The sequence below is a fragment of the Micrasema longulum genome, unplaced genomic scaffold (genome assembly GCF_059751315.1).
Source record: "Micrasema longulum isolate JH-2025_06_02 unplaced genomic scaffold, ASM5975131v1 h1tg000383l, whole genome shotgun sequence".
Classification (NCBI taxonomy): Eukaryota; Metazoa; Arthropoda; class Insecta; order Trichoptera; family Brachycentridae; genus Micrasema; species Micrasema longulum.
In genome coordinates, this window is record NW_028277584.1 from 1,360,797 (window position 1) to 1,372,879 (window position 12,083).

A 12,083-nucleotide genomic window follows, 5' to 3' on the forward strand; every position below is an offset into this window, starting at 1 on the left:
TAAGACATTTTGTTGGCATTGCATTTATTTTTTATATTTTTCTACTTATTTTATATCAGTTTATTATTTTGCGTAGTTAATTTTCTAAAATTATATGAATTACCGGAATTTATTTAAACATGGAAACAAACAATAAAGATCACATAAGTGTAACTAGTAAATGTAAGTGCTTTATTCCTATGTATTTGCGACTTAGTTGTCACATAAAATATTTTCTCCACCTGTATATTTTATGCATAATAAGAAACAAAATAATAATATACGACTCGTTTATTACCACTGTAGAGTATGAAAAAAGATCATACATATTTCTAAAAATAATAATGGAAGAGCAGGTCACATATGGCTGGACCATATATACCACTTTTGCTTGCATAGATTTAATTGTTTAACTTCAAAAATGGTCATAACTCGATTTTGTCAATTTTTTTTACATAGACCAGTTCCAGGGGTGGTATTCCAAACGCTCTTGCGGCCGTATTTTGTATATAAATACACGAGAAAAACTGTTTTCTCGTGCCGCGAGAGCGGTTCAGAATGGCAATCCATGGTAGTCGATTGCTTTTCATATTGAAACTCATACAACCTTGATATTTTGGGGTATATTTTTTCTTATTGTGTTCTTAACAGTTACTCTAGATCCGAACTGCACATGGCTACTTTTTGTTCTTCAATGATCAAGAGTCTTAATATAAAACTTTGCGTTTTATTTTCTACTAGCTTTTACCGCTTCGCTCATGACATTAGGGAGAAATTCATCATCATCCTTACATGTCCGCTCCCTAGTTGGAGCATATGGTATCCAAAAAGAGCCTCCATGTATCTCTATCGGCTGCCATCTCCTTTGTCTCCTCCCAAGTCAGGTTCTCGTCCCGAAGTTCTGACATAAACTACCGACGAACAGTCAGCAATGGACGTCTAGGACGCCAAGAACCTGATGCCTTGTAAAGCAGGCAAGCGTTATTAAGGCTCTCAAGAGGCATCTGCAGTATATGACCTAGCCAACCGTATCGCCGCCGTTTGACGACAGTTGTCATCGGAGTTTGCTGCGTCTGTTCTAATTACTTAATTCTTAATAATTATTACTTAATTCCTCACAAAGTCAAACACACAAAGTAAAACCACCGCACACCCAAGATTCTTCTGAGACACCTGAGGAAGAAATTAGTTAGGTAATTACTTTGTTTTGTCGTTTAGCAAAAATATTTTATCCGGTGGAACGATATATTTTTTCGGGACCGAAAGTAACTTGATCAATTGCTGATCCTCCAACTATTGCTATGAAAAAAAATACGACAATCCGTTAGTCTATGGCAACGTCGTATCATTATTCTGTTCACAAATCCAAAATCCTACTGCAAAACTGAAACCAAAAGGAAACCAAACTAACCATGGATGAAATTTTACATTACATTTTGTAATGTCATACTTGCTTTGTCACTGATTATTTTTATGATTTTATAAATAATATGTATGGTGTGTTATAAAACTAAATACAATATTTTTAGGCAGTTTGCTTCCTCGGATTAAGCCACGGAGTACAGTGGCAAGTCGTGCTAGAAAAGCGCAACTTCGGCCAGCCGGTGAAAATATTACAAATTCGAAAACCACAGCAAATACACCGGTAATGTTGCTAATTATTCACTATTTTTTAAATAATTTTTTTTTATTTAAAAAAGCATAATTTTTAAAATACTCCAGTTTTATATTCCTTTTTAATAGTTTCTGAATCATTTCTCAGTTCTTGTAAATTGACGATATTAAGAGTTATAAATATGCTTGTGACAAAGGTCTACATTTCTCTGAAAACCGCACATAAATCTGTCTAGTAGTTATTCAGTCTATCAAGGACACACCTTCAAACATTGGCCCAGCTCTGGGCCTCGTTTCTTCGAGAGAAAAAAAATTGTTAACAATTCACATTTGAAATTTAAAATTTCTTGATTTTTATGTTTTTTATTCTTTTAGAGGCTACCAAGCTCCAGGGCATCACATTGTGAAGATGTTCCAAAATTATTCTTGGGAAACAAAGAAGTAAAAAATCTTACTATATTTTACCTATTCAGTATTTACTTAACTATTCGTCATAAATATATGTATATAACTTGAATATCCATTTTTTTTAAAAATCTACACTTGAATATTTTACAACTTACAATATGATTGGTAATGTGTTTTCAAATTAATACTTTTTAATAATTGTGTTACATAAAAAAAGACAGTCATTTGAATTATCTTTTTTTATTATGTTATCACAACCACAAATCACATTATTTCTTTCAACACAATAATATCTTAACAAAACCTGATAAATATATTTTAAATACTTACCTAAAACATTTTGATTGCTGTTACAAAAAGTGACTAATACATTTGTCATTTGACTAAATTCACTCAATTATTTTTTATATTTTTCTGACCGGTTCTACAGCATGCCCTGATAATAAATGGTTCACCCTGGAACTGATCTCTGGCGGCCTCCGTGGTGTAGTGGTCAAGACGCTTGACTCACGCACGGAAGGTTCCGGGTTCGATTCCCGGTGAGAACACAAAAATTAAAATGTTATTTTTCTCAAGCCTGGGTACTCTGTGATGTAATTCACCACTGTAATTAGGCCTCCTGGCCTGTTGTGGTGCAAAAAAAATGTATGTAAAAGTGTATGTATTAGAATCTGTTAAATACTCAATTCACTACTACTATTACTACTAACATCACTCCAATTCCCCGTAGAGGTATGTAGAGAGAATGGACCGCCACACACCTCTATCCTGGCATAGCTTCTTCCACATTTGTACATCTTGTCATACATGCCTTTCAGTTCTGCCTGCTTTTGACATCATCAGACTTAAGATTTTGGTTTATCTGATCATGCCACGTTTTCCTTGGTAGTCCTCGTCTCACGTTGTCGTTAATTTTCGCCATATATACTTGTTTTACCATTCTTTCGTCATCCATTTGTTTTACATGGCTAAACCATCTCAGAGACCCTTTCTTAATCTTATCAATCAGATTTACACTCGCCTGATTTCATCATTCGTAACCCTGTCATACATTGATATATTGATGGCTTTCATCCTTCTGCCAGTTCCATGTTTCACTTTCAAACATAAGTGTTAGGAATAAAACTCTGTTGTGCACTGCCAGTTTAGCTTCTATTGACATATTTTTACTAGCAATTACCATAATGGTGGGAAAACGAATTCCTACGCGGATGCGGGACAAGAAATTGCAGGGGGCGAAGCTCTAGGGCTTCTACTATATTATTTAGCGGAGTGGACTGTATTTTAATTTTAATGAAATAAGTGAATATCCTCAATATGCGGGATGCAGTGTCAATCGGTCACAACCCTAACCAATGAGATGGATTGGGAATGTATGCCACTAACCTGGTTCCTTCTTGATGGGATTGCGGTGGTCCGACTGGTCAATTGCGAGCGGCACTAACACTAGGACTGGCCCCCGATCTGGAGCTGAACACTGATGGTTGGTGGAAACAAAGTCTATGATGTGGCACACGTTCAACAAAATAAACGCGGGATTCACTACACATGGTCTTATTGTGGCGGATGATCCGTTGGTGCGCCTTTCATTTTATTACCCGCATTCACCCTCCTTTCAACATGTTCAATTCATGTGATTAAAAAACTAATAGATAGTGTTATTTCAGAGATCATTTAACTTTGAGGTTAATAAAGTTAAAAAAAATGAGAAGGAATGCCTACCACGATCTCCGAAAACAGATACAACTTTTAATATCAGTAAGTACATTTAAATATTAATAATGGACGTAATATGTTTTTAAATTATTTTTAAAAAATGGAAAATCATACCGAAAGAATATACTTATTTTACAATTAATTAGAATTTCTCAAGTGGAAAAGAAAGCTTTTATTGGGTTCCTATGTTTTTCTGACCACATTGTAGGAGGCAGAGTCTATCTGGGCTAATTCATTGGCATCGGCCATCCGAAATATGTATAAACAAAAAGTAATATGAACTGTCGATCTTTAAAATAAAAACAGGTTTTCTATCACCTGTGAATTAAAAACCAAATAACTTATAATATATGATAAATTTTTTAGATGATAGTTCGGGTGGAGGAGATGAAGAGGTTGTGTATTTAAATAAGAAGACGGAGTATCTCACTCTAAAAGAAGATCTTGAAAAAAGACAAGTATATTATTTTCTTATTAGTATTTTTATGATTACTGAATCACTCTACTGAGAATGGAAATAGAGCAACTGAAAAATAAAAACTTGTTTTTATTATCAGATATATTATAAAAATACAATATCTACATGCATCTTTTTTTAACCAAGTTGATTTGTATGATAAAAGATCCTTCATGGAGAAAAAAATGTTTATTTAAAAATAAATAAAATATGTAATAAAACATAAAAGGATTAACGATCTAAAGAGGACTCTTTTTTTATTTGTGTTAAAAATATTACCTAAGTAATGTATGAATATATTTTTAATAATTAAAATACATTTAAAAAATTCAATTGGTTTGGGAGAGAGTATACTTAAAAAATCTAAATTAAAAGAAAAACTATACTTAAACTTTTGTTTTTAAAAACTATTATAAAAAACAAACAAAATTAACAAATAAAAGAGTTGCCGTTGCTTTGCAATATAATCCATTTTATTATTGAAGTTCTTCATGCCAATGGTAGCTAATATTTTCAGACTGCTATTCTCGTAGTATACTCATACCTCAAAGAACTTCATGGAAAAATGGTTGTAAATGGAAGAGAAGTAGAACATATGGAACCGACATTAAACCTCCTCGACGTGAGTGGCTGGGCAACTCCCCAACTGAGCCTGATAACTACTCATACAGCTGGTGCCGGAGAAGATTTTCCCGCCCCTGTTGGTAAATATGTTTTTTTTTATAATCTAATCACCCAGAACATTACCATAAATTGAATTTATTATATTTTACATTAACAATTTTGTTTTACAATTTCTCATCTTTTTCTATCTCTAAAAATCTGTAACATAACAGTTCGATTCCATATTATTAGTATGTTATGTCTTACTCTGTATTTGAAAACTGTATATATGTTTTGGTGTAATGACACATTGTATTCTTGGAATAGCTAGTAGACGACAACACCAAATGAATAAAACAAAAACAAGGTTTCACATTGACAATATATACTACCTAACATATAAAGCTTCAATATTTTATTTCAGGCGATGGGCTTGAAATGCCTAAAAGGATATCTGAAGTACCTTCACAGTTGATTGGATTATGCCATGAAATTTTAGCAAAACGACACAATATCATTGAACATTTGCAAGACAGGGGAAGCAATGTAATCAAATTTATTTAATAGTTACATCTAGGTATACTGCAAACACGCTTTTTTAGATAACTAGAACAGTCAGCTTTGTGACAAATGTAACATAATCACTAATTAACTATTATTGTGATGAATTCTCTAAAACATGCATATTTGATTATAAAATAAAATATATCTTCCTCATCTCTGAGCAGCCGCCATACCAGATAAGACAGGTACCTTAACACAGTTGTGCTGCTTCGTACGCTGCTGCTTTTGCACAACTGGCTTTGTGGGTCTATTGCAAGAAAAAAAAAACAAGATTTTTTTTCTCAATTGGTTTAGGTGTTGTGGTGTGTGTATTTTTCATAACTTTCTTCCATATCTTCCCACCTGCTGACAACCCTTTAAAATAGAGGCTTAATGGATTTATTAAAAATAAACGTTAAATGAAATAATACCTGAACTGGGAACTTTTTCAAAAACGAATTAAAGCAAATACATTTTTTAAGGATATGGGAGATAAGATACAAGAATGGAATGCTGAGAGTGACGGACTACAAAGTCTCTTGGAAAATATCAGTCGACAAACGCAGAAAAATGCTACAGCTGTTTCTAATGAAGTGTCAGCGTTGCTACATCAGGTAAGAATGTGAAATTGGAGGAACAAACTAAAATAAGAGCTTAATTAAGTTAAATAGTCGAACCTATTTTATTTCTGTAATTTCTGTATTATAGGTACCTAATTAGGTATTCAATAATAAATTGACTAAGCCTTTTGTTTTAGGCCATGGAAATAAACTCTAAATATAACCAGCTTAACGAGCAACAGAGTCTTCTTAAGACACAACTGGGAGCTGCAGAAATGCAAAATAAAACACCATGTAATAGAGACACTCTGAATTCTGTGCCTAGGATACCCCAAGCTACAAATGATTTATCTAAAAAAGTACCGTTTACTAAAGGATATCGAGGCTTTACTGGCGGAATGCATTAAGTCATTAAAACAAGTTCCCAGATAATCGCATTTAAAGCTTTTTTATTCTTTCAACGCATTATTTCTCTGACAATTTTTTTTTTTACAGCTTTGAAAGAGTAATCTTTATTCTAGGCAAAGCACAAATTTTGAAATCAACATCTTGCACCTATATTAAAAAATATTTTGAAATATATAAAGACTGTTAACTTAATGAAATCTGTCAGTATAGCCTCGATATTAAATATACAATAATAACACTAGTATATGTACGATGCATGTTTAACAAGTAGATGTATTACTATGTATTGTCGTTGTATTTTTAACAGTTTGTGTGGAAATGAGTTCTTTTAACAAACACCTATAAAAAATCATTGTACTATTATATAAATCTGGGCTGGTATTTTGAACAGAATTGCCCGCAAAGAGATCGCTCTGTTAGCGTGTATTGAGTATGTAAATACGCGTTAAAAATGTGTTTTCTACGTGCACTTTTGCATTCAGAATACCACCTCTGGGAGGCAATTACAATCGGAAGATACGAAAGTCATACCTTCACCATGACAGTATAGTTGAAGACAAATTCTCCCGAGCTATTGCGAAGATACACTACTGACCCTCTATCTTCAAGTTTTGGGTAGGTATATCGATATGTACCAAGGGGATACGTACGCCACGGTACACATATCTATGCACTTAAGTGGCATACCTTCATTATGATAGTATAGTTAAAGATTAATTCTCCTGAGCGATCATGAAGATACACTACCGACCCTTAATCTTCAAGTTTTGAGGTAGGTATATCGATGTGTACCGAGGGCTCAAGTACCCCACGGTACACATCGATATATGGTGCGGAGGGGCAAGTTCTGAAATTGGAGCAAAAAAACTGACGTAAACACTCGATTAACACGTTCTGTATGAGTTACGCACGATATCAACAATAAAAAGAAATTTCACATTGATTTACGAATATTTCACTGTTTATCCACACTATTCAATTAAAACATTAACAACGCCACAATGCGATCCGATTTACAAACATTCATTTCACTGTAACAGTGTTAGGTTATAAGATTTTACTTTCGTCCATTTTCCACATCTATTTTATATATATATATATATATAACATACAGAATGTATTAATCAGGGATGTTTACATCAGCTGACATCAGCTTTGTTGCTCGGATTTCGGAGCGGGCGAGAGGGGAGCGCGGGCGGCGTGGTGTGCGCCGTATCTGACTTCCCCATCCGCAGTCTTAGTTTCTCCCCTGCAGAAGTAAGCAAACATTTAGTTTTTCATTTTTAAATTGTTTTTTACCAAAAAAAATTTTTTTTAATGACAATATGCCTTCTTGCATCGCCATTTCGGATGTAATAGGGTTTAACAAACACCCTGGATATTCGATAGTCCCACGTATTTACTAAACCAACAAATTCTGCTTCTCAAATATGAGATATTCTCTTACACATATTTATCTTACACATATTGAAACATTCTCATATAGTTGTTTGTTGTGACGTTATAAATTTCAGGGTGAATCAGATATACGTCTCGGTGATGCTGTAGGGAAGAAAACTGAGATGGATGTAAAAAATTTGCATGTTCGAATCCGTAACCTGGAGAGAGAACTAAAAGATTCAGAAAAGAAATTTTCTAAACAGGCAATTTCTTTCAAGGAATTAGATACAGAGGTGAAGATTCGTGTATATTTGTGTTTTTAAAATATTTTATTTAGGAAACATACGGTACATTAAATAAATTTGATGTATAAAAGGGAAAGCCTAATGAAGCAGTGAAGTTTCCATTTATCGTATTTTAAAAAACATTTAGCACGTATTATACTATAAAACATGCCAAAGTGTATTATGACTTATTATCTATTTTTAATTATATAAAAATAGTGAGAATGATTGAAGAAAAAACGGTTATAAAGTTAATAAAAGAAAAAACTATAAAATTAATAAAAAAGTAATACAGTGATTGTAATATAGTCATTCTCATGATTACCTCATTAATTATTCATGAAGTTCTACCAAGAACAGATTTAGACAACTGTGAGCTTTATTCCAAGAATTATCATGCCTCTCGTTTGAATTAAAACTGGGTTGTGGTCCCACAGCTAGTATCATGGACTCACGGATTGAGGTCTGAGGTTCCCTGCTCTACCACAACTTGGCTCCTATTTTCTAATAGTGAATTATTTTTACCTCGTCAAAAATTGCCCCAAAAATTGAAATACATAATTGGGAAAATCATAAGAATGCAAATACTTACTTAAATCAAATACTTATTTAAAAATAAAATATTGTTTATTGAGATCATACCTAAGACTGTTTTATATTATTTTAGATAAAAAACCGTGAATCACAACACGAAACTCGCTTAAAAAATTTAAGAGACACCATGCGAACAACAGAACAAAACCTGAATGATGGTGTTAAACAAAAAGAATTCCTTCAAGCGAGGTATGCAATTGCATATTTGGACTAATTTCAAACTGAATTTGAGAATATATGAAAATATATGTATAAGGTACAGATAAGGAAAGGAGCGGGTAAGGTATATATTTATTTCAAGAGTGATGAAAATATTTGTTACCTTATGGTACACCGTACACCGATGATGTCTTCAAATAATAATACAACTACTACCGCAAAGTGCTGATGTTCATTTATGATTACTTCATTTCTAAAATATAAAATACAAACACGAAATATAAAATACGATAGGAAATTAAACCGAAAGAAGTAAAAATGATAAGAAGAAATCTTATAAATCTTTATGCATTCATATTGTATTTATTTCTTTATTATGTTTTCAGAGTTGATGAACAAACGAAGCAACTCGAGGAAAGTAAAATAAATGCTGATAACATTTTTATCAACTTAAGGTCAAGAATTAGTGAATTAGAAAGAGACTTAGAAACACAAACTATAGAAAAAGCTAATGTTACAAGAGAATTCATAGAACAAAGCAAAGTATTGGAAGAAAAGAGTCAATTTTTATTGGACACCGTTCGAACAAATAGTTTAAAAAAACAAATAAGTATGAAATATGGTTTTGTGTACACTTTTTAAAGTCAGAAAATGCTTGCTAGAGGGTGAAAAGTGCTAATTGTAGAACATCACCTAGTTATTAAAAAAATAAGTGAAAATATCATTTTGAAAGCTATTTAATTACAAAGGAATTCTGCCAAGAGTTGTTAAAAAGAAATATAAATATGTTCAATTTATTTATCGATAGCAAGAACTAAAAACTAAACTTTAAACTGTTTATTGGCGGTAATGCGTGTTGATTTACAATATTATACTACTGGTCATACAAAAAATAATTACAGTGTATAATGCGTTACTGCAATGTTTAACCTAGACATTTGCAATAATTGTCAGAGTAGATAAATAGATGATTATGTATTACTGGCTTATTCTTAATTTTGTATTTGGGTTCCAACAGAGTCAAGTAGTGGTTAAGATATCAAATATTGTTTATTTAAATAATTTCACATTATATGCTAATACGTTTAAAGGGCAATTTAGAATAAAGCTTTGTTTGACTAAAAAAAAATTACATTAAATTAGTGAACAGCCAAATAATGACTTAAAATGTTATTTAGTGTTGGGGGTCAGTGCTATGCAAACTCCTGATGTCACTATGACCTGTGAAGATCTATTGTGACGGGTCTCCGTGAATAGTTCTCGCCCTCTAAGCCCAGGTCTATAAAGAGCCTGGCTACTGTTTGGAAGGCGAGAGTTTACATTTTGCTAAATTTCCCCCTCCAAGCCCAGATCCGTTAAGTATCAGGCTATTAGGGAAGGGGCGAGCTCTTTAACATTCTCAGGTTTAACCAGTGGTCCCCCGAGGATGAGGCTCCTTTTACGATGTAAAGCATCACATTCACATAGAATGTGTATAAGTGTTTCCTCATCTGCACTGCAGAACCTACATCTAGAAGTTTCGGAAAGGTTCATTCTAGCAAGGAGTTTGTTCAATCTGCAGTGCCCTGTAAGGGCTCTAGTGAAAACCCTCACTTGATTTCAGCTGAGCTTTATTAGATAAAAAGCAAAACTTTGCGAGTACCCTATTATCAGTCCCTTTGCACGGTGCTGACCGGGTACTTTTTGCCAGAGCATTACACTCTGATTTCTGGCCCATGATCTAAGCTCATTACAAGGAGCACATTTAAGCAACCCACAGTAGGGTTCAGGGCCTATTGAGACTGTCTCAGCTCCCAGCCTTGCCAGTTCATCAGCTGCCTTGTTACCGTCGATGTTTGAATGTCCAGGTACCCAAATTAATGTCACACTGTTACACTCACTGACGCAATTAAGTGCCTGTAGGCACTCCAAGATTAATTTAGAATTGATCCTGACTGTCTGAGAGAATATAAATTCTTTTGTTTTTGTATTGTCTGCGCAGCATAGAGTTCCATTTGGAAGACAGTGGGATAGAGCCCTTGGCTAATGGAGAACCTTTTCGCGGTTCTAACTCCGGTTATCTCAGCACTTGCTTGTCCATCTTTCTTGGAGCCATCGGTGTACCACACAATGTCTCCTTCATTCATGCCATTGCCCGACTCCACCGCACGTAGCATGGTCATGGCCGCCTCCATCTGCTCATGAATGTGTAGAGGATTTAGGCATAACATCGCTTCCATTGCTGTAGTTAGAGTAGAGCACATTGCTCCTGTGGCAATGCTACAGGCCATTCTTTGTAGGCTGGATAATGCACCGCTGCATACCTTTTGTTGAGCTTTTTCATGCCAAGATATACATTCATAGATAATCACAGGTCTAACCATGGCTGTATATATCCTAAGTGCAGCCTTTGGTTATAGGCCCCATTTCTTACCCACCATGCGGCAGCCAGTGCCCAGTATGATTTTGGCCTTTCAGATCACATGTTGTATATGTAAATCCAAGATTAAACACAGATATTTGACATCCTTGGAAAAATTTATAGTCTTATCAAAAAGAGTAGGAGGCTTAAGCCTCCTAAGAGTAGCTAACTTCCTCCTCTGGGTGAAAGGGACTAAAATTGTTTTGCTGGCATTGACAGAAAGTTTTGTCTTTTTACACCAGCTCCCAATCCTTTGCAAGGCCATCTGTATGAGACTTGATATGGTACTCGGGCATTTACCCACAATCGAGACCACTCAGACATCTGCATATCCCTGAGTCATAAACTGCGCATCATTGAGCTCACACAATAGATCGTCGACCGCAACGGACCATTCAAGTGGCGATAAAACACCTCCCTTGTATGAGACTCAATATGTCCTATGGTGGCATCAAGTAGTGTCATCCTGACCGTTCTGTTCGATAGCATTGACTCAATCTATTTTAGAGTGATTGAATCAACGCCACGTTTCATCATTCCATTAGTAATGACTTCAGTTGAGGTGTTATCAAAGGCTCCCTCAATGTCTAGAAAGGCACAAAGGGCAAACCTTTGTCATCAAGTGCCTTCTCTACTCTGTCAGTTGCAAGTAGTGCAGTCTCTGTGGACTTGCCTTTTTGATAGGCATGTTGATTAAAATGTTATTTACTATGTGCGCTGAAAAATAATTAATGAGTCCTAGCAACTCTGCAAAACCGCCCTCAGTTTTCAACTGAACATCCTCATTCGACGCAAATCACTTTCCATCCAGCCATCTTTTTAAATTTGGGACAAATAGAGGTCGCACAGAGCCAAATCTGGAAAATAAGGTGGATGAATGAGCCAGTGCGTTATCGTGATGGAAGAGGATTTTTGTGTTGCAAATGAGGCTTGACTTCAGTGATTTTCGCCATCAAACGATCCAATAATGATGCATA

General features: G+C 34.5%; 1 protein-coding gene across 4 annotated transcripts in view; it reads left to right on the forward strand.

Moving 5' to 3' along the window:
* LOC148282034 (uncharacterized) overlaps positions 1–12,083 on the forward strand; it is a 16,525-nt gene continuing 4,442 nt past the window's right edge. Inside the window, exons 1-13 of one of the 4 annotated variants that reach the window (XM_088225740.1) lie at positions 1–162; positions 1,509–1,624; positions 1,969–2,034; positions 3,669–3,759; positions 4,084–4,175; positions 4,692–4,878; positions 5,202–5,323; positions 5,803–5,934; positions 6,078–6,239; positions 7,417–7,545; positions 7,803–7,961; positions 8,620–8,735; positions 9,092–9,315. In XM_088225740.1, the coding sequence (XP_088081866.1) occupies positions 120–162; positions 1,509–1,624; positions 1,969–2,034; positions 3,669–3,759; positions 4,084–4,175; positions 4,692–4,878; positions 5,202–5,323; positions 5,803–5,934; positions 6,078–6,239; positions 7,417–7,545; positions 7,803–7,961; positions 8,620–8,735; positions 9,092–9,315 (1,639 nt within the window). In that variant the 5' untranslated portion in view covers positions 1–119. Of the gene's footprint in view, positions 163–1,508; positions 1,625–1,968; positions 2,035–3,668; positions 3,760–4,083; positions 4,176–4,691; positions 4,879–5,201; positions 5,324–5,802; positions 5,935–6,077; positions 6,240–7,416; positions 7,546–7,802; positions 7,962–8,619; positions 8,736–9,091; positions 9,316–12,083 lie in introns of those variants that run through there. The other 3 variants (XM_088225742.1, XM_088225741.1, XM_088225743.1) reach the window with 3 other exon arrangements.